Source organism: Triturus cristatus, chromosome 10 (genome assembly GCF_964204655.1).
Source record: "Triturus cristatus chromosome 10, aTriCri1.1, whole genome shotgun sequence".
NCBI lineage: Eukaryota > Metazoa > Chordata > Amphibia > Caudata > Salamandridae > Triturus > Triturus cristatus.
This window is the reverse complement of record NC_140593.1, coordinates 580,989,385-581,013,542: the sequence shown is the minus strand read 5'-3', so window position 1 is coordinate 581,013,542 and position 24,158 is coordinate 580,989,385. Positions and strand designations below refer to the sequence as shown.

At 39.6% G+C, this 24,158-nt stretch overlaps 1 protein-coding gene across 1 annotated transcript in view; it reads right to left on the bottom strand.

Moving 5' to 3' along the window:
• Positions 1–24,158, bottom strand: part of XYLT1 (xylosyltransferase 1) — a 563,426-nt gene that overhangs the window by 45,890 nt on the left and 493,378 nt on the right. The window contains exons 7-8 of the mRNA XM_085632092.1: positions 22,819–22,995; positions 3,040–3,302 (exon numbers count right to left, since the gene is read on the bottom strand). Of these exons, the coding sequence (XP_085488218.1) occupies positions 3,040–3,302; positions 22,819–22,995 (440 nt within the window). The remainder of the gene's footprint in view (positions 1–3,039; positions 3,303–22,818; positions 22,996–24,158) is intronic.

The window sequence follows — 24,158 nt, the reverse complement described above, 5'->3', positions numbered from 1 at the left end:
AAAGCGCTGATGACAGAGGCTAACGAGGAGATGTACCCATTAAAAAGTGTGGGACTGGAGAGGACCCCTATGAAACCCCACAGGGCAGTACAAATGTTTTTGACTGATAGTCACCCAGTGCCACGATTTGCCTCCTGTTAGATAAAAAAAGCTCTTAAAAGGTCCCAGGCTTTCCCCTGGACTCCACATGTCCTTAAACGGTCCATCAAGATGTCATGGTGGACTGTATCAAAGGCGGCGGACAGGTCCAGTAAAACCAGAGCTGCCCTGCCGCCCCCGATATACTGTTTCCCTAATCTCATCTGTGACCTTGATGAGAGAAGACTCAGTACTATGGCCTTCTCTAAAGCCGTATTGGGAGGGATCCAAAGCTTGTGTCTCCTTTAGAAAGGTACTAAGTTGTTTATTCATGACTTTTTCTATTACTTTTGCTGGGAGCGTAGAAATGGGCCGAAAATTATTTAGATCCTTGGGGTCCAAACTCATTTTTTTTAAGAGGGGCAAGATGGAGGCTAACTTCCAGCATCTCGGGAACTGCCCTGTTGCAAACATGCTGTTAAAAATAGAAGATAGCTGCAATGTAATTGGAACCAGGGCTAATTTGGCCACTGCCACTGGACAAGGATCATAGGGAGACCCTGAGTTAGCTGCCCGGAGAAGCCCTTGAATTTCTTCAGGAAGCACTAGAGAGAAGTTCTCGAAGATGGAAATGGGAGCCCTGCTTGACTTGAATTCCTCCCTAGCCACAGTTAATCTGCCAGTGCTTGGCCCATTAAAGGCTAGGAAAATAGACTCCACTTTTGTCATGAAAAACGTTGCGATATCTTCGCAAAGTTTCTGGCTTGATTGAACTTTGACCGGGCTAGGAGAGGCCAGGCTGGAGACAGTTCTAAACAACTCTTTTGCCGAGTTCTTCGCGAAATTGATGCGAGTTGCAAAATACCGTTGTTTAGCCGAGAAGATGATGTATTTATAATTCTGCAGGCTAAGCTGGAATAACTTTTTATCAGTTTCTTCATAGCCTTTCCTCCACTTCCGTTTCAACCTTTTGTACTTAAGTTTCTGAATTCTCAGTTCCTCCGTAATCTTGTAGAGCATATGGTTTTAACTGGGGCTATTACCTCACAGGCTTGTTCCAACCATTCTGTGTACACCACTGAGGCCTCCTCCACCTCCTCTGGTAATTGCCCTATTGTGGCGTTGAGCAGCTCCTTCAAGACTGTCTCCTCAATTTTATTCCAAGCTCTAGAAATTATAGGACCTTTAGGACATTGCACAGGTGCCCGCTGCACCATCAGCGTTAATTCAAATTGGACGGCGACATGATCCGACCAAACGAGTGGCAAAAGCCCTAGCAATTTGAGACAAGGATCATTAGTAAAAATACCATCTAAGGTATGTCCCGCCACATGAGTGGGGCCACTTGCCTGCTGCCTCAAGTAGACGCCATTCATCATATCATTGAGTGACACAGTGTCAGGATCAGTAGATGCTTCCAAATAAAATTTAAAATCCCCCAGGATTGTAAAAACCTCAGTACATATGCCTTCTTCCAGAATATTGTCAGTGTGGTTAAAAAAGAATTTCTAGGTCCTGGCAGTCTATACAATAAAGTACCTTTAAGGTTTGATGGTGGGAGGGACTAAAATTAAAAAATAAGGCTACGCATGCCATTGAAGGGATAGGCTGAAAGGCTGCCCTAATCGAGCTATGATAGATCACAGCCAATCCGCCGCCCTTCTTGTGAGGCCATTGGATAGAATTGTAGGTTTTACATTTTTTAATAAATGCTTTTTATATTTTCTCTTAAAAATTCAGAACTCATGCCCCCTTTATAGAGGTGTTGTCATGTTGGTGTCATTTTACTCATTACATTTTATTGTTTTGTACAAAATTAGTTTGAAAATGTTATTTCTTTATTGTTAATGCTTCTTTCTTCGTGTTAAATACATGTAATTTTTGAAGGAAAGCCAGAAGTGTGTGCCAAGCAACCATGGTTAAGGCCAGTATTCCTCACAGAAACTTTATATAATTTTTCATGTCCTAGACTGCTAAACTTTGCAACAACTGCATCACAGCTTCCATCAAGATTGTGACCTATTTTCTCCCATTTATCACTCGAGCTCCCTAAGGAGACTAAATAGGGGAATTAAACTTTCCACCAAGGCATGGGGCCGCAGATTTAGCCTAAGACAAGAAAGGCAAAGCCTCACAACATCAAAAAATAGGTTCAGAACCTAAACATAAAATCATGGAAATGAAACTCAACAGCAGGTAAGAGATAAAACAGTTTCTGGAACAATTTTTTGGATGAAGACTGCTAGCATCATAATATTTCACTGCAAAATATAAACCAGTATTGCCAGCAATTATGCACTATGAATTTGCTGGCGAGCATCTCTAGTTCTAGCTATACTGAAGCATAGAGAAAAGGGAATTAGGACGCATGAGTACTTAGTAGCAGTGGAGTCTAACTAGGGTGACTGTCTTTGTCTCTGGTGCTCCAGCAACAAGTACCCTCATCTTTCCCTTGTGTTTTAAGCAATGCATGAGCTGAAATATTAAAACCGTTTGCAGTGCTAAATATTTAAGATATTGTCATCACACAGAGTCTTGACAAACATTTTACTTGATGGAAAAATGTAGGGAGTTCTTCATAGGGATATTTTTTAATGTACTAAATAAATTGAGATGAGCAGAATTTGCTATTAATGCTGTAGTTGACTAGCTTCACACAGTGAATGGTTAGATGTCCATCACTAAATATCTTCAAACACAATTTTAATAATGTAATTAGTACATGATTCCTTCACCAAATAAAGTGGTGGTCAAAATTATCCATGAGGCTCCTTCCAATTGTACATTTCGGGGAACTCTGACAGTTGTTTAATAGATGGCTTGCTAGCGATGAGTTCCATATTTAATTTGATGTGCATCCTAGCATGTTTGCATATATATTATGTTATCACTTTTAAAAAAAAACATTTAGTTACTATTTAATATAAAAATTGAATCCTTTTCAAATGATTACAAACTTACCGGCAACTGTTGTCCCCATTTGTGTGAAGTGAAGATTCAGCTCTCCTTAAACCCAACCGTGCAAATGAGTGGAACATTGTTAGCATCACATCACTAATGCTATGAATGCCATCCGGCTCATCATAAAGATTCTCCCAGTAAGACCGAAGTCCTGGTGTTCCAGATGGATAGTTACCATATAAATAGTAATCCAATTGTCCTATAATTTCTTGGTTTACAGAGGCTTCAAACTTCCGAGCAAAGAATGTTGGTCTTGCTGTTTGCTGTGTAAAGATAAAGATAGGCAACATTTTCAATAGTCAGTTCACTTTTGAAATAACAAAATACAGAATATATGTCAAGCAATAAAAGAGTATAAACTAAGAAGGTTGTAATGTAAATCTAAGAAAACAATAAAAGCAACGACTGTCCAAGTTAGAATAAAAATGGTTATATTGATGTAAATGATAAATATTTATCGAAGACAAAATATTCAAGAGTTTCTTTATTCTGTGTTATTCTATTACGTGGGATTCCATACGTAAGTTTACTCTGAAAGAGGGTGTCTAGTTGCAAGAAATTACCTTAGTTGGATTGGGTGAAGAGAGAATAGTGATTTTGATTGTGCTCTGGCTAAGTTCCAACAGACCTCTTGCCAGAAGGGATCCAAAACAGTGACCCAATGTTATCTTAAAAGTGTTCTGGTTTCCACCATTAGTGACTACGGATAAGCCAAAGTCTTTCTCTTAGTATGGTCCTTGGAGAACACGTCAATTACTCAAACAACAATATATATATAATTATGCAATATTTAAAAAAATGTTCATATTATGACTCACATATCACCTAAATGCCACAAAATGTGTAGCAAACCTAAGTAAAGAAACTGAAAAAATATTTGTAAGTGGTTTCATTTGAGATCAGTGAGCCTACTTCTGATCACAGAAAACCATGCAACTAAACATTACCCTGTTTCTAAGTTTCCTCCAAATATATTTGTTTTTAGTCCAGTTTCACAGTGTCACTGGTCTCAAGTATGTCTCTGATATGTGCTTCACAAGGTTGCACAGGCTGATCATGTGGACAGGGTAATTAAGGTTGAATACCAGATCAATAAAATGGCATTCAGGCTCCATAGAGATCATATCAAATGATTTCAAATTATAGTTGACTTTTGCTGGACTGTAACAGTGTTTTCACTTGATAATATGATTGTAAAATCGTGAGAATGGAGATGAGTCTAGAGCTTTAGTTTGGGATTACAGGAACTGACTGGTGGAGGAGAAGGTTTGCAGATAAGGCTATCCTCTGAGCATGACAATATGGTTACAACGGTCGACTGGTTGGGCATTTCGAGACTGGTGTTTTTTAATATTCACAGATGTTCTGATGCAATTGAGACAAATCTTCAAACCATTTGCTCAATAAAACTATGCTACAGGCTGGCTGCTGTCAGAGGAATTCTGCGCTTGGTGGTTTACAGTCTATGAATCCATCTATGACCAAGCCGACACAGAACACTTTGCCAATAAATCTCACTACTTCTGCACCTGACTGGCTATTGAACTAAAAAGAACTCCCTCTGAAAGTTTTCTCTCTGCTTCAGTTTTCACACATTTGACTGATGTTCAGGAAGAAATGGACTCAACATCAGGCAGGCAAACTTCCTCACTAGCCATGAAGGTACATTCAGAAGCTTTTTTTACCTGTTCTAGTAGCTGAGCGTACTCCGGGATAGACTCTGATGAATGTATGTATTCTGCTTCGTAACCAGGGAAGCAGATGCTTTTCTTGAACTAGAACTACCACCAGATGGGTGTGTTAGCAACAGCTGAGCCAGAAAGACATACCCTAAAGAAGAGTCTGCAGAGTGTGTAGAGCATTGGCTATTTTATCTTATAGAACAGAGCTTAGAATAGTGATGTTTAAATGCTTAGAGACTGTCAAACATGTGAATCTTAAGTCTGCAACCATAGAGCTAATAAGGGAGAAAGGCATAGGGAGCTAGCGGATGGAGTGTGCAGAGAGACTAATTAAGAGTTTAACTGAGAGAGAAATCAGGGCAGCATCACAGTGAGCAGAGATGTTGACAATGCCAATAAAGGGATATAAATCCTAGTGTGATGCAAACAATCAGGCATGCAGCTGGAAGCATTTCTGGAACCAACAATGGTCACACATTCAAGCTGGAAGTCCTAATGAGAAACATGGCATAAATGACATACAGGGAGGACTGAAGCGAATGCCTAGGAGATACTGGCTAAGCGGAGCAGGGGAATCAATTCCCCTAATCAGGATGGGAGCCCAGAAAAGTAGAAAATCCAGAATCATGCAAGAGCTGGAATAAACAATTCCTTATACCTTCCTTCGTGTAGGGGAGAAGAACTCATAGGAGCAGTGTGAGAAACTCTCGAATGTAACTTTATGCGTTCAGTGCTGCCTGTATATGGTGCATGGAAAATGACTGTTATTTACAGCAGCAGGACACTCCAGAGATAACTAAAATAAGTATTGCAGTGTAAAATGTAAAAAAAACAATAAAATGTCACACAAACACATGCTATATGGGCAGTTGGCAGAGCTAGCCATTTTGTATGAAAAAAAACCTAATTTTATTATTACATTTCACATACCTGCAATTCACCACCAATAGCTTTTTGCCAACCAGGCTACACAACCTCTTCAGCAACTTGGCAATAGCTAAATCTCAATGAATTTTGTTTTAGTTAGGAGCTGAAAACTCACTTGCCACACTTCAAAAACTCAGAAGAATCTTGGTTTAATTGCTCTTCTAAATTAAAGGCAGTGCTCTTTTACATTAAAGGTAGTGCTATCTTTCTTTCACAAGCATCTGTGAGGGAAACATCCCTGTATTTTGGAGCGTATTAAGGCCCTCTAAAGAACAATGCAATTGTCACTTGGATAAATAAGCACCATTATGGGTTTTCCTGTCTGTTCTGTGCTCTATTTGAAATCAATTAAGCCTTTTCAGTAAGGTTATCAATTAGAGCAAAAACAAAAAGTCCCTCACCAGATCCATCTGAACTTTACATGAGAAACACTGTAGACTCCTTGACGAACACTGTTTTTCAACATGACTGTCATTCTAGTAGCTGCTGTACACAACCTGGGGATGTCATACGCTGATGAGGTTGACAGAAATCCACAAGAGGGCACTGTATGGGAACTTTTTGGGGAGTACAAGGACCAACAGGGGTGACTGGGATCATATTGTACCAATCATAGCCTTTTATCACTGGTATCCTGGGTCTTTAACCTGATGTTGTGCTCACAACAATTCACCAAATACACCCCTTTCACACTAGACATTCAGGACAGTACGGTTGAACACTTTAAGGTTTACTAAGGGAAGTGGTCTAGGGTAGAATATTAGAGCTCAGTGAAACCGCCACTATTAATCAATAAATCAGGATTCAGGCAGTGCTTTACTTCTGGCACACAACATAATACTGTGTATAATCAAGAGAGGGCCCTTCAATTGTTATTGTAGTATTTATTAAGTAAAGTTTAATGGGTAACATATCCTGCAGGTTCTTGGAGTCTCACTGACCCCTCTAAGGTGTTCAAGGTCAGGTCAGTCTCTGAAGTGAGGATTTTTCCCCCAGGTGTTTCACTCCTTGCAAAGTAGCTTTCTGCCCTTGTTTTGTTGGCAGGCTTGGCCTGGGTGTTCGAGAAGAAGATAGGCATAGCACCAGTCTTGGTAGTGTGTCTCCTCACATGGGCGTGCAAGATAAAATGCGCTGATTCTGCTCAATGCCAGATACCATTGCAATGGTCTGTGTCTTTTGTGCCATGGTCTGTGTCTGTTTTGCAGGTCCATGCACCTGTTTGACAAACATGAGTACCATCTAAAACCCTAGTAAAGAGGGTAAACGTGGGTTACACTGCTTATGGTTTGGTGAATCTTTACTGGTGATCTTCCTTGGGCCCAAACACAAGCCCACCACCCAAACAATTAAAAGAGCACACCCTGGGTCATAAAATGATGGAGCGGTGCAAATTGGTGTCCCCACTGACTGTGAGTCATTGTTGCATGTAGCAACACTTCTACTGATACTTCAGTTCCTCAAGTGAGACCGCTAAGTGAAATCACAATTTCTCATTGCCAAACAGTCAACACCCCTTTTTCTTCATTATCAGGAAAACCCATGATTTACATTTATGCCTTCCATGGCCACCATCAGTTACATGTACTTCAGCTTCTGTGCATGCTGTAGGGATACTCTGGTTCCAGTGCTTCATCTTAAGGTCTAGGATTGGCAGGTCTTTCTGTAAATCACAGTATGAAACTTCAGTTCATCTTGCCACAGCTGCTGTCTGCCCCCTTTCTAGGCAGCATCTTTCTCATGCAAAGGGGCACCTTTCCAGCTCCCTGCTTAACCAGTGAGTCAGCCTTCTTGCAAGGCAGGCACGAGGCGCCTCATCCTTTCAAATTGTAGAACTTCCTATGTTTCTGGTCAATGTCTGGTGAAAGAAAGTTCACAATCAATACCCTAACCAAGGAGAACAATGACTCTGTAGCCACTGTGGACTCCAGACTCTGGTAGTGAGAACTTGGCAGTTGGTAGAAGAAAAAACAGGACTTATTGTACTACTGCCAGAAATTGAAAATGGCCAATGCCACTTCTCTATCCAAGCTTCTAAACGTTAGACATCTCACTGCTGTCGCCAACTATCAGAACACTTTTCAGAAAGCCTACAGAGCACACAGCGGTTACTGTGCCCGACCATGGGTGATTGAGGCATTTTACTCCTGATGTCCCAGGGCCCAACCTACTAAGGATCCTGAGCAACTGGGTCAAGTACCCCTTCTGCACTTGACTCTCAGAGGCAGACATAGGAAGTTTAGAGAATGATTTATTGCCCTAAGACATCTGGCAAATAGACAAGGGGAACAGGAGAGGTTGAGTGGTTAGGGTGACCACCTTACGCTGTGGAATCAGGGACACAGTTTCCAGTCCTGGGCTATTGTGTTTCAGCAGTCTTGGTGGGTGTTGCAGTCTTGGTTTACTTCCATTGAACTAATTAGCCTGACACACCTGATAGCAATAATTTGTAAGTCAAAGGTTCAGGACTGGAAGCAGTGCCTATGATGAGATGGAATGAGGTCGTTGCCCAAGGTAGGATTGGGTTATACTTTGTACATTCTATTGATAAAAGGAGCATAATTGAACATGAAAAGCCATATTCATTATGGCAAAGTAAGAGAATTGATCTTTTCTGTGTTAATTCAGCACACAAACTCCAACATCATTTTCCCAAAGTTTGAAACAATGAAAATTATGGGCATTTTTGGCATCTTAGTAAACACCCTTTTCTGAGCATTGTTGGTGCACCAATGTTTAGAATTGGGAAAGAATTCATGTAGGTAGCCATAAGGAACATTCATTTAGTGCTGTATATCACCTTAGTGTGAGCAGACTACTTTTACTGTTTTTAAAATTTGGATATAACCATAGAAACCAGTTTATACTTCTTACAAGCTCCAATTATCGTTTCAATGGAATCCAGTCAAAAGCATAACTAGATTTGGTATATGTGTCTTTTGATCTGAATTTCTAGAAGCGGAAAGCTTTAGTTCTTCACTGCCACAAAGGTGCAAAAAGCAAATACTGTGCTGCAATCCTGGTCCATTAATGGGTCACAAATGTTGGTGGACACACATTTGACTGTCAGCTGAAACTGGGTTATTTTTCTGTCAACCTATTTCTGTAGCTGCAATTGAACAACATTCTGAGATTTTGCCAGTGGCACAATGATAAAAGCAGATGGTAAGCATTTTGCCAATCTAAAGAACACTGACCTGGCTAGCTGCAGTTAGGTGGGTGGCATAGCAACTCTTTTCAAAGTGCTTTACAAAACTTGTTATGCTAAACATCTTTGACTCCTTACACAAAATGCTCATCTTCAGTCTAATTGAAGTATGAGTTGTGAATGTAATACTACACAGCGTGGCTGTCAATGCCATGATTCCAAAACCACCAAACAATCTTTCCATCACTTTGTTTCTAACGTGAGGGATGATCTATCAGACAACCTGATAATTATTTCAGACCATTTGTTTCCGTCAAAGGCATCAGATTCAGGAATGTTTAACTACATTCTTTCTTCTTACAAGTGTAAGTACCTTGTTGCATAGCCCACAATGCATCATTATTTGTGCAGATAATTTTAATAAAGTTTAATATAACATATAATTTAAATTAATTAAAGATATTTTAACACATTGTCGAAGGATGATAAGGTGGTCAAAGTCTCCAAATTGTATTGGGAAGAGATCCAAAGCAGTGAGTGGATGTGGGCAAAGGCCGTAAGAACTAGAATAATTGCACTAAAGAACCTTCATGTAAATAGTGGTACAGTCACATCTTGGCTCCCATTTCCAGGCAAACGAGCATTGAGGGAATCAGCTTCTACTTTGTCAGAATCTATCGACCTGTTGTATCTAAAGAAGAGATTATCCATTAGCTTCTTGATTGCTACATTGGGCCAGGAGACTGTTTTTCCCTATCTATCACAGCTTCCAGACCCAGGATTGAGGAATGAAATTTAAGGGCCAGGGTGGGAAGTAACCCAATCTACTCTTCCCGCCCACACAGGATCAGGGTACAGAGTAATAGTGGTCTTTGTCCCTGCCCTCTGAAAGTTAAAAGTACCCTTATGCATATTCTTATGGATTGCGCCTTTTATCTTGCAAACAGAATAAAGTTTTTAAGACCTTTATTTTTTATTTATGATGCTCTTCATAGGGATAAAGCTGTAGAGTTATTGTCTGAAATGTGTCATCTTGATGTGACAGTTGGAATTGCCCGGTTTCTACTATCTGTAAAACAAAATCTTAATCATGAAATGTAGTGTAGGGGGGTAGGGTAGCTAGGAGGGGGATCCTTTTAAATGTTTTTAACTGTTTTAATGTTTTAATTGTCTAGTGTGTTTTTTCTTTTAGAATGTTTTATGGACAAATGTCTAAATAAACTTGTTTCTGAACCTGAACCTGAAATTCACCATTCTTCATCTGATAATCCACGAGGAGTCTCTATAAGCTCTTTCTCATTTAGAGAGCCCCCGACTGGCAAAATTAAATCTTGATGAATTTGCATAAATGAGGAAAACATTTTTCCCCAAAACGTCGGAGGAACACAAAGGACAGTATAAGAAGAAGACAAGTAAGGTGCAGTGTGGAGAGTAGAGGATGCAGAACAGATTTCCTTAAGTATGTTTTCTCACAGATTCACATAAACCCATGCGCCTTCATGTTTTACCTTCAACCAAAAGTTGCTATAGTAAATACAGAACTATGACACTGTACCAAAGCATTCACATGCACAATTTGGCTTTATTTCCAACAGTAATAATATTGAGCCTACAGAGAATACAGCTGCTCCATATAACTAGCTCTGTGCAGGCTGCACAGATAGGTGTCAGCATTACTGTATAAAGCTCCTATTTGCAGAATTTATGTGCTGCTTAAATACAGAACCATCTGTGATGTCACAAGGGTGTTTGATATGACTGAATCAGCATGAAATAATGCTGCACTGGCACTAATTCAACATCAAAACCGCAAGCGTCTGCAAGACTCTAGTAAAGTATCCTTTGTGCCAAATCCTATTTTTTGTATTTCATCTTGCGAGCTGCACTGCACATCTGAAAATGGATGCTAATAAATTTCAATATGTTTCAAGCACAGGTTGAATGGTTGTTAAGTTCATCTTCCCTCAGAGGAAGAAATATTTTATGTTGTGGATATCCATGAATTCTACAACCTATCCCTGTTGTGCTGTTTAACAGCCAAATGTATACCTTATCATCTAATAGGCAATGCTTGTAATTTTAATATTGGCGTCCTTGCAGGTTGTACAGCTGAAAAAACTTGAAAACATCAGGGTAAAGTGAAATAAAAATTGTGAGTTCAGGGATTTGAACTTCTACAAGTGAAATGGAAGCCATGACCACCAAAGATGCATATTGAGAAAAGCATTGATGGAACATATCACAATAAATTGTATCCAAACAGACAACCTATGCATAGCTGCTGGATAATTTGCAATGATTTCAGACAATTCTCCAACTGAGCTGTAAGTTATGCTATTCACCATTTCCGAGAGTAGATTTTCACCAATATGTACACTTAAATGTCTTCATCCCCTCAGCTCAGGGATTAAAACACCTAAGACTAAATTTAGGAGTGAAAACTTAATACTAGTAGCATTTGACAAGTAGGTTGAGATCTCACTCTAGGAAAATATCAGGAAACTTAAAAAGTTGATTACATTAATTTTCTTTCCCAAATATTTATCAAAAATATTTTAACATAAATATATTAGTAAATTAGTTTTTAATAACTATTTGTAATCTCAAACTACTAAAATAAAATGTTGCAGTCCATTTAAGACTTCAAAATATTTTTTATTAAATAATTTAAGTGTATTAATATGTTTTATAAAGATTACTTTTTAAACAAAATCAATCAATACTAATTCTCATCAGCTTTTTTCTTTAATTAATATTTAGTTCAATTCAATACTCTTTATTTCTGTAAAATACCATAAAAGAGGCCCACAAAAAGAACAATAATAATATAAAATGATAAATTATACACGCTAAAGAATTAAAAACATTAAAAAATATATTTCATTATGTAAAAAAGAAGAAAGTTAATAACAAGAAATCACGAAATAAGAACTAATTTTCGAATATAAATACAAGATAAATTGAGGTCTTAAAATCGAACAGATATTGTCAGATGATAATAGAAAAGATCTCATGTTCCTTGGGTTTGGAAACTGCACACAATTTCCTCCTGACTTGCAACATACTCAGTAAATATCTAGAGACTGCAAACACCAGGGGGGCAGTCAATACAGTCTGCAAAATTCTGCACGCCTCCTCATGCCTGGTGGTGCCTAGATATCTACATGTTTAGATTATCCACCTGACCTTGCCCTATTATATGCTGGGCAAAAAAAAAAACATATGGGCCACCGATTCCTTTTCATGTCCACAGGATGAGCAACCCATAGCAACCAAATTAGATGACTTCAACCATCTTGAAGTATTGGTGCAAAGTGGCAAAGTTCCATATTAAAAGTACAGATAATGTTTCCTGACCAGATTTGGCTCTATAGCATCTAAAAATAGTTTGGTACGATAAAAGTCTTTGGACATTACAAAAATACTAGTTAAAATGCCCATTGCCAGTGAAGTTAAGAGGTTGTTTAACCTATAAGATCTAAACTGAGTTTTAAGCTCCTTTACAGAAATGGAAAGACAACTTCCCCTGGGATCTTTCCACAAATTGGCTAGGCCCAGTTCATGGAGTGTGTCTCTAATGTATATGATCCAGGGAGTTCAGGTTAACCCAAAATCTCCACCAGAAAATTAAAGGTTTGACCGCCACTTTTTCTGAGATTGGTCTAAGGCCTGCATCAAGCCTTAAGGGAGTCAGAGGGCACTGGATGGAATACACAACACCTGCCTCAAAAAACGGTTCTCCACTAAAGTTGTATGATTTATATGTCCCTACAGCTCAGCGTCATATAAGGCCACCCCCAAGGCCTTATAGGAGTAGAGCTGGAGAACTGGAGCGAGAGGTTTATAATAAAGCCCCCGGTTTAACTTTGTCAAACCTCCTAAATGCTGCTCTAATTTTAAGCTCCGTTTTGAGACATGCTAGGCCCAGTCCAGCTTTCCATCAAGAGTAACACCTAGGTATCCAAATAGATAAACCTGTTTAAGTGGTACCCCGTTCAATGTTGGGTTCGGTAGGGTTATGTGACATGGGTTGAAAACGATATACTTAGTTTTGGACACATTGATTTCCAACCCTCTATCAAGACAACCCCTGCTACACTGATTGAATATTTCCTGGATCCCCACAGGTGATTTGGCTAAGAGGAGGATGCCATCAGCAAACATGAGGACCGGGACCTTCAGGTTTGCTAGTTTGGGCACATCATTGTCACATTCATTTAAATGTCTTACTAAACTATTAAAGAACAGGGAGAAAAGGGTCGGGCCAGCACACAACCCTGTCATACATCTCTACGTACAGGGAATGGTTCAGTCACTTCACCTAACTTCCAGCACCGAACCTGAGCATAATTAAATTCATGCAATCTCTCTATGATTCTGGACAAATACTCGGGGACACCCATCTCTAAAAGCACCTTCCAAAGAGTTACCCTCGGGACCAGATCAAAGGCTGCTCTAAGATCCACAAACATGAAGTAAAGTTTACCATTACCAATTACAACCGTCTTACAGTAGGTCACCTAAAGACTTGATCAATGGTAGAGGTGCTAGAGCGAAGGCCTGCTTGGAAGGGACATAGAACATCATGGCCATCTACCCATATATTGCGCCTAGAAAGAATAACCCTACTAAACAGCTTCTGAGTGATGTCAATTAAGCTAATGGGGGGAGCCCTTTTTATACACAGGACACATTTCGGCTCCTGCCCATGAAGGTGGAATCCTTAGACCATTTAAAATAGCATTAAATACCAAAGTAAGGTAGGGGCCCCACATTTTGATCTCTGACTAGAACAGGTCCTCCTGAATTTTATCAATGCCTGGAACTTTATGAGGGACAACCTTCCTGATAGAATGTTCCACTTCTTTGCAGGTTATGAGGGGATACACACCCAGACTAATAGGCTTTGCTATAATAGGAGATGGTGGGTCCCTAACGTTTAGAGGGATGGATCCTCCTCCTAATGAGGATGAGTGTAAATTTGAGAAGTGGGATATCCATACCTCAGCTGCAATATTATTATCTATTTTGGGAACCCCTTCTGCATTACCCCTTGCTACAATGTTCCAGAAGCTGGTATGATTTTTTTCTCTAGTTGCTGTCAGCAATAACTTCCACTTCTTACGATCCCAATCTCTTCTTGCTTGTCTTACTGTATTTTTGTAACCAGTTCTTCTTAGTTGCATCTCACCCCTATCCTTAGTCTTTAACGAACTTATCAGAGCCAATTTAGCCAACCAACATTGCTTATTGTACCAGGAAGGTTTTATACATATGCCTCACGGTCTCTTCAGAGTCACCCACAGAGAGCCAAAATTCTACGCTTGTTATGGGATAACTGACATCTATTATCCAGGCATTGCATGAGTGTAACTATAGAGTTATTCAATGTGAAACCCAGAGAAATTTCTAATGCATTGGGGTCACTATCTATTCTATTGATAAAAATCACAACACAAGGCCATATTCTGCATCAACCATAATATAATCAAGTAAACTTGGGCAGGACGGCCTATTAAAGTTGTGCTTTCCGTCTCTGTCTGAATTTGCCATACCATTGCACGCACAGATGCACTGATTTAAGGTTATTGCATTATTAGAAGTGCCAGGGCAGACCATTCCATAATAGGATGAAGGACAAGGTTGGGAATAGACAAAATATATATTCTAGTTTGAAAAGGAATTAATGATATCTGGCTCCCTCTGAGCATTCAATAAATATGTTTGCCGAATTCATATGAGCGCCCATGTAGAGGAACAGAATTTCTCAAAGCAGCACATTGCTACGGAAAGGATTAGATAAATGTGTACAACTCCCTATCGGTGTTGAGCCCATTAGAAACAGCTTTCAATTTATTAACGCAAAAGGTATCCCTTGATCTTAATTTATGTTCAAAATCACCACCTCTTTGGGCAGTATCAATATGCAAAGCAATGTCCTACTGTGTCCATCATCTTCACCCTCTCTAGAGATAGTCTTTCCAAATCTGAACTCCCTTGCCATGTATTGGTAAGCAGCTTACTAACTAACCTTACATCTTCTAGTTCATTACACCCCTCTGAGAAATTGGGTTGCTGGTTGAAACCCCACTCAAGCAACAGCCACAATTCTTGTCAGGGTGAACCACACATAGTCACCAAATTAACCAGTGTTTAATCTTCTAGGAGCTTGGCACAAAATCAGTTAGGCATAACTTAGAGGCCATATGTAAAGTATGTTTGCAGCACTTAAACAGTAATGAGGTGAAAACATAATATAAGAAAAATTGCACACTCATTTAGAAAAATAGAGTAAAATGTAATAAATGTAATTAATATAACATCAAAATGACAAAAATCCATTTTGTAGAGATGGAGTTATGAAATTTAAAAATTTGAAGCGAAAAATAGTGCCTAAAAGATCAAAGCATCAACCTCAGACATCTAGCCATGTGAGATCAGGACAAAGTCTTAAGTTTTGGCTGACCGTAATGGAGCATGATTCAGATAAATGAGGTGTATTGGGCTGGGCTCCACTAACCTTAGCAGTTAGTAGAAAGTTTGAAAAAAAAAGACCGGGCAAGGCAGCTGAGGCTGGGTTCCAGGACTAGGTCAGGTGGTGCCTCCAGAGGCTTGGCTAAGGTGTTTCCATGAGTCAGAGGGGCACTAGTAGCAAATAAGCCTCTCCCTCTCCTATTGTTTTGCAAAGCAGGTGTTGAACTTGTTTTAGACAAGGGCTCTATACGGTCACCTTTGTCCCTGGACTGCTCCAAAGGTGGCAATGGTTAAGAAAGGGATTTAACTAGTGCTTCAACCTCAGCTAACCTTGCCAACGTAGGGGAAATTTCTTCTTTCTAACCCCTTTAATTTTATCAATTAGCTCGCCCATGAGTTCGTCCAGCCAATTAGGTTTCATGAGACCAGCCAAACCTGGGTTGCTAATGGGTTGAATGGCACGTTCAGGAAGTGGGGAAGAAGGTGCAAGAGAAAAATCCTGAACATGTGCTTTTCTCCTAACAACACAGTTGGCTTTCTTGGCAGCCTCTTTGGTTTGACTATTCAGTTGGGCTAATTTGGGGTTCTAACAAATATGCCCAGGACCCAGAGTCTGTTCTGTTTCTACATCAATTAAGATTGAGGCTGCTTGTCCCACGAGATTCATAGGGTCAGTTGGGGCTTGTGAGATCTGGCTCAATAGAGGGCTCCCCTGCCCCCAATGAGAGTCTCCGCTCAGGTAGCTCGATTTCAGTAGCAGTGACCCGTAATTTCTCTCTGGAGCATATGGTTGATCGGGGGTGAGTTTGGAGATGGAATTGGTGGTGTAACCTGTGCCCCCCCCATACACTTCCCCTTGGGAGATGAGTGGTGGAAAAAAAGCCTGGCTTGAGAGGTATTATGAGGCTTTCCAATCCAGATCGCTAATGATTAGGTGATGTTCCAGGTGGGGCAAAGGTATGGTTAAAATTAAGAAAACATGCTCATCCAGAAAGGCACTGTCCTTGGTAATCAAGTTAAATGAGGGATGGCCCAGCTAAGTCTCTGCCGGCCGCGGACAGGCACAGGCGGGCCCGCCCTGGCCCGGACACACGTATGTCCTGCACTGCGGCACCTGGGGGCACTTAAATAGCTCATCTGGGCATTTCCCCTCTTCATGGTCACAGAAATGCCTGCAGGGGGATGAAGACCCACCCCAGCAGATTGGAAAGTCTGGGCGGGTTAGGGTTAGGCAGGCAGCAGTGAACCCACAGGATTTTCAACTTGAACAACAGTGGGCCCATAGAGGAGATTGCCAACCAAATCAGGGAAATTAGGCAACTGAAGGATTGCGGTGTGCTGGGTCTCTCAGGAGGAGCAAGCCACACCGGCCTTATGCCAGCCACTTCTGCACCTGCTGGGAGTCGCCTACACCCCTCCTCTGCACCCTCCTTTGCCCGCTCCACAAGGCTCCTCCAAGCTCTTAAAGTATGCTCCCTAAGCACGCTCCACTTGGCTAATGCCGTGCCCTGAAGTCTGTTGTGCCTTGCTGAAATTCAGTCAGAGACTGGGAGCTGCAAAACACCAGGATACTAGTTTGTGGTAAGTCTCTCTGGCGTCTATCGGCGTGCGATAATCAGTGCATTTAAACAAAAACTATTTGTTTAATTAATGTAAATTATTTTATAATTTTCAGTAAATGTTCAAAAATAGAATTTTTAAAATTCAATATGATATATAATAATGTTTAAAATATTAATATATCTAATTGTCATTATTTAATTACTGTAATATTATTTTCTATGGAGTGTTATTTTAAGTCCATGCTGCCATTATTTTCTACAGGAGTGTGTTGCTGTTGAGTGGCCATGTATAGTGCTAGACTTATTCCAAGATTAGCTGGAGAACATTTTTTTTTTTTTTTTTTTAAACTCTTTTTATTAACCTTTTGAATTCCAACCAGTACTGCCATACCATAGCATTCGTCACAACGTACATGACATCTTTCTCGATTACAACTGTATCTTACGTTAAAGACCCCGTTCAATTTTCTCATTGCGTTTGCACTGTAACCGCACCATCACATCCCACTTCGGAGCTCGTTATACACACCCCTACTAGTCAGAATTGTCTGATTGGGATTCTTCCTGCGGAGGATCGCAGATGTTACCCCGATATGGAGAAGATTTTCACCTGCTTTGTGACCTTTAGGGCTGTAGTAACTTTGAAAATGTAGTTTGTGGATAGCAATAGTCTTACTGTTTTGTGAGTATGTGTTTGTATTAGCATGCCCCTCCCTACACCTCCTCCTTACAGTTCGTTAAAACCTCCATTTTGAGAAGTATTCTCCATTTTTTTATGGCTTTACCAGTCTCTCCCACATCTACGCCTAAATCGTATAGCTAAGTGTACAGAGATCTTTGCCAGGTTGACAGAGATCTTCGCACAGAAAAGTTAGGAGAGTCATAGGTGTAGGACTTTGTTTGCAGGTTAGTGAGCAGCATCTTTTAGTTCACGAAGAGTACTTTTGTATTATTGTAGTACGACTTTAAGTGCTATAAAATGTAATTTGTAAATAGGCCTCTATGTGTGCCAGAGATCTGTCTGCTCAGCATAAACAAGTCATTTCTATTACATAACAGTTCATTCAGAAAACTGTTTACACTAATCTCTACAGGACGCAATTAGATGCAACCTCCAAGCATAACATGACATCATAGGGACTGCTCACTTTCATGCATGGGTAACTATTTATTTACCTTTTGACTAAAACCTTACTCACCACAATTTGCAAACATACTGGTGCTATTATTATCACTTTAATAACAACTTTGTCACAGTCCTCAGTAAGGGCGAGTCCCTACCAAGACACCTACAGCAGTATCTAAGACTAAAATAAAAAATCAAATAAATAGAAAACACTTTATTTTTCTTTCTTGTTTCTATTTTTTACATCCCCTCAACTGAGTCTATATATGTTTCTCATCTACCCATTGTACCTGTTTTCTTGCATCCATGCGGCCATCGGGTCATATATAGCAAGCTATTTATAAATTAATCTTGACTTTGTAGGCAAATATTTTCTGAGTAACCTGATGGGATGTGGAGAGGCATGGAAGTAATTTAGGGGTCACCAGGGGTCACAGCTGCAACCCCTAGCTTGCCCCTCTGGGACCCCTGGTACAGCCTGTGCGACCCCTGGCCTCAAAGGTGGCAAAATCAGTGTCTTAGGGGGTTATTCCTTACTCAAGCAACAACCACAATCCTTGTCAGGTTGAACCACAAAAGTCACTAAATTAATTTCTGCTTAACCCTCTAGTAGCTTGCCACAAATGTAGTCAAGATTAACTTAGAGGCAAAGGTTAAAGCATTTATGCAGGGCACAAACAGTAATAAAGTAAAAGTGCAACACAAGAATGATCATACACCAATTTAGAAATGTTTAATAAATTGATTGTCACCAAAATGAGAAAAAAACAATGAGTAGAACCTGAGATATGCAATTTCAAAGATTTAGGTAGGTATACTCCCAAAAAGTACGAAGTGCCACTTTTGGTTATCTAATTGTGCTAGACCCTGGGAAAGTCAGGCTGACCGCAGTGGAGTGCGGGCCAGATACAGGGACCAAGTTAGAAACAGTTACCTTCTCAAAGTTTGGTGCAAACAAACCAGTTCACGGTGAAGGAGGCTGTAAGGAGCTAGGAGAGTGTTATGGATGGTCATCGTTGTAGCACAAAGATCACACCTGGAATTGTGGTCAGTTGTTGCTGTAACATGAAGATCCAGTCAAGCATCATAGGCGGTGACTGGTGGCTGTTGATTCTGTAGTGCAAAGTGCAGATCTTGCTTTGTAAGTCATCGCTGGTGGTCACTTAAGTGCAAAGAACAAGGTTCACTGGAGCTTTGTGTTGGAGGGTGGCAAGACCTCGCCAAGAACGAGCCTGTTCGTGGTTGTAACGACAAAGAGCCCAAAACTTCATCAGGGATCAGGCAGGTCCAGTTGCAGACGTTCAGCTGAGCAGTTGCAGGGAGGCCTCTGGAGCTTGCTGTGTGCCTGCAGACAGCCAACTGACCCTTGGCTTGGAGTCACTTAGGCTGCCATGGATGAAGGGAGCAGGTCCAGTGTTCCTTCTCAGACAACAAGGCAGGCCTCTGGCAGCAGGATATTCCATTTTCTGTAGCCAGAAGGGATCCGTAGAGTGGGTCTATGGTCCTATTTCTATACCAGGTGGCAGCTGTGAAGTGGAAGAAACGTCTGGAGTTCCTCCCCCCCCACAGATGATTCTGGAATTCCCTTTCTCCCTGCCCAGGCCCCAAGAGGAATGGAGTGACAAAAGGCTAGTGTGAAGTTCTTTGTGAGTGTAGGAGGTAGACCATATTGAAGTACAAGTGTGGTAGGAGACAGCTCCCCCCCACCCATCGAGTCAGGAAGGCCTATCTTCCTAAAACCCAGTTCCCCTTTGTGACACCGTCTGGGAGGACTACACAAAGGCAAAACCATATGATGCAGGACACGGGCTGCAGGCACCAAATGGTTAGTACAACAAAATGCTAACGTTCTAAAAGTGGCCTTTACAGAATTCTGACTTAAAATCTGACTTTACCACTAAAGAGGATTTTGGATTACAGCATGTTCCCAAGAAATTGTTACCACATATTAATTGTAATAAGGTAACCCTATGTTATCCTATGGAAGTGGTAGGCGTCGCAGTAGCAAAAAACACATTTAAGTCTATTTGTCTACAAGGAGATGCAAAACGTAAAATTACATATCCAACTTTCTAAATGCAATTCACCTCACCCTATGGGAGGTTTAGGGACAACCCTATGGGTGACATATATGTAACTTATATGTATTAAGGAATGTTTGGGCCTGGTAAAAGGTTTATTGGGCTAGGTCAAAATAACAGCTTAAAACTGCACAAAAGCTGCAATGGCATGGCCTGATTCATGTTTTAAAGGGCTACTTAAGAGGGTGTCACATGTGCTACAGACCCACAAGTAGCATTTAATTTACAGGCCTTGGGTACATATAGAGTCACTTTACTAAGAACTTCTAAGTGATTAATTGTGCCAATTAGGTGTAAGCCCATATTTAAAGGGCTGAGCACTAGCACTTTAGCACTGGTTAGCAGTGGTAAAGTGCACAGAGTCCTAAAGCTAACAAAAAAGAAATTTCAGCAAAACAGGAGGGGATACGGCGAATGTTTTGAGGGAAGACAACCCTAAGGCTGTCAGGTCTATCAAGGGTCTATCTGACACCTGTGCACATTAACAGATGCTCCCGTGGCTTGTGTCAGAGAGTGCATGCTTCCAGAAAGAAGAGCGTGCCGGTTTGCGGAAACACTGTATATCACAGGCATGTGAAATCCTTGTGGAAGAGTTTAAACCACTGAGTAAAGATGGGGATTGTCCTCGTTAGTTTACCCCTTATTTATTCAACAGATGTTATGACTTTATTGCTGACACAATTTTATTGTTTGTTTTGATGTGGCTTTTGACTCAGTGTATGATGTATATCTTTAGACTTATATGGTAGATCAGAATATAAGTCATTCTTCAAATGTATGGTGCTTTTTTAGAGTATTCTTAGGTGTTTTGGGGCATATTTGCTGTATTAATTGGCTATCGTAAGCCGGTGCGATTGTGGGAGCTGGTATTATTATTTTTGAAATGCAAAATGCCCACCACTGAACTTCCACGTAAATGGGTTATTTCTAATAGCTATGTCACCTTTTTCCTGTACCTTTAATTGTGCTAATAATTATATATTTATGAAACAAATTGGGAACGCACTAATTCACTTGCAAGAGGAAGTCAGCAATTAAAAGGGTCTCCTATTGGCTCAGAATGCAGTGCAGGAGTTGGAAAATATTCCCTCTTTAGTGTCTTTTTTCAGTATTGATTGGTAGTGGGGAGTGCTGTTGAGATGATTGTCCACATTAGGTTTCTGCCTTACTGTGTCACAACAATGGTGTTCAATCAAGTAACAGAACAGCTGTCTTCCAGTAACAGTGGCCAGTTCAAAATTGGACACTAGTTAGAGAAACCTACTTGGGCATTTCCTATGATTGATGCAGCAATAGAAAGATTTATATTAATAGGTAGTTAATAATCAAGGACTTCTATCATGAACAATTAATCTAAACACACAAGAATATATCATCCATGACAAATTGTAAATTACTATGATTTTTTTTTAAAGTACATTACTGCTGGCACAACATTCATGAGAGAGTTGTTCCTAATTAGCACTTGAGTTTGGCAAAAATAGAATATATACCATAAAGTAATATAATGAGCATATGCTTGTATTCAAATTTAAATGGGCAATTAATAAAGAAAGGAGTGAGTCTATTGTAAATATAATTAATACGCATTGCACAAACCAACGGAAAATATCAAACCCCACAATTGGCATGTCTGCACATCACTACATAGACAGATGGTAAGAAATGTCTTGTTCGGTTTAATTTTGAAGTTAAATGTGTTGCAGTTGTACAGCTAATATAATTCCTGAAGTAGATTACTTAAAAAAAAACACACTCCAATTTACCAACATGTTGTTGAACTAATTATGTGGGAGAAGACATAACTAAGTAGCCAGAAATCTAACTTCCTAAAGTAGCTGACGGTTGAATACAGCATCTTCTCAATAGATGTTTCTTCTTCAAGTATGTGTGCTTCATTTAAAGGTGGGCAGTAATGGAGCATCTATAGTCTATCACACACCTCAAGGTTCCTCTGCCTTATTCAGCTACATGCAAACTGATACGTTTTATCAATATGACCACCTACCATTCAACAAGACAGACTTTAATGGACTGAGAAAATGAAATCGAACAAAATTGAATAAGGAAGGCGGCATACAATTAGGCAGAATTTGAGAAAATAAGCCCAGACTTGACTTAAGTGTTAATTTTACAAAAAAAAAAGCAATGTGGTTGATCTGACCCCCCACCCCCGGCCATCTCTTATTTTTGACTTCACAATATTGAAGATAATATATTTTGAAATGGGAGATGAGTGGAGCAGATTATACATGAACTTTCAAGCTTGGAAATCCTGGCAATAAAGTGCCTAAGGGCAGCCAATCAAGTCATTCTCAGACATTGGACTCCCAAATCTAAATTCTGCAATATGGAGTGGGAATATAACATAGCACACGTGACTTAATTGAATTGTATCACTTACCTCATAAGAGACAAATTATAAACTACAAGAAGATATGGATTTTTCACTTATGTAAATGGTAAACATGGCAAAAAATATATCACCAACAGCATTTAAATGTGGTATGGGCCTACCCCTGTATCCATTTCTGATATGGGGTTCACCTGTATTACTTTTCCTTAGCCTTTCTCCATCTTCATTTATTTTCAATATTTCAGTATTAAATGGCCAGGTGGCTTCTTTGAATATTAGTTATGCTATATGTTAAATTGTCTGCCATTTTTGAAGCATAAAGTAGCTGAAGTTATATTGAAATATATGTTTCTGCTAATTTATAGTAATACAAAGATAATGATTGCAAAAACATACACAATAACTATGAAATTCATGGCTACATACCTGAAACCTGTGAAAATCAGAAGGTTTGAAATCATTAGGAGAGCATCCACACCAGTCAACAATGTGTTTATACTGACATTTGCAGCCTAGTTTGCGATTCCAGTTAGTAATGCGTAAATTGTTGTCAACCATCGTATCACAGTGAGGACTGTTCTCCAGTACAGTATGGAAGAAAGACTGCAACAGAGAAACAAGATAGAGTCAATTGCATCTGAGAGACTTATCTAACTTCTGTATAAACCATATCATAGAATAATAGACTAAAATGAGATGACACATTAAACAAAATGGTATTGTTCAATCGGATAGGAAGTAAAGTCCTTTTTGTAGGAGAATTCCTGTATCCAACTTAAATATTTGACCAACAATTAGCATGTACATTTGAACAATAGTCCAAACTCTTACAGATATATCATTTGCCAATATTGTAAAATTTGGGATATAATCTCATGCTTAGGATTTTTAATTCATTTATGCTATATAATAAAATAAAATATATAAATACCTCTTCCTTTCTTGCCAAAATGCATTACAAATTCAGATTTGTTTTTGTGGCAAAAGTTAAAGGATTTCTAAATATGCACGGTGAGCCTGACTCACCATTGTATTTGTACAACTAAATCCAATGAAGGTGCACAAATACCTTATTACTATGTTTAAACCCATATTTGCTATTCATATGAATTTTAATGAAAACAGGACTTCACTGTTGTAAATGGATTTGCTCACAAACCAGTATAGCGTAATATTAGATGGCAGCAAATCTGCTAAGGTGAAAGAGCAGTGAAAGCTGCGTGTGCAGAAATGCCTGTCTAAGTAGGACAATACTCACAAAATTGTGGTTATTGACAAACCTTTGGGCCACACATTCATACCTGCATATGAATATCTATTTACAGCTGTCAAATATTGTGCAGTTTGTGGGGAAGAATGATGAAAGAGGGATTTACAAATGGAGAAAGAATAAAGTTAGTAAGTGAAAAATATACTTGGAGTAGATTTACACATGCACAAATATACATTACTACATTATGCACGGAAAATGTATTTGCATCCGAGTAAACTGAAATTAAGAAAAAGATCCATACCTTTCCTCTGCAAATTAAAGAGCCATGTTCAGCTTACTCCAAATGAAGGCATACTCATTGTTTACTCCTTGTTGTTAATTAAATGCTAAGTGCTTGTATTTTGTCTGTAGGCTAGATGTATCCATCTAATTATCACGTGTCTTATCAATCATGTATTTTGTATTGACAACAAGCCCAGTGACAGAACATGTTTAATATTAACTAATATATAGTACTCTTGTATGTTTAAGGCATCACCCAAATCACCATGAT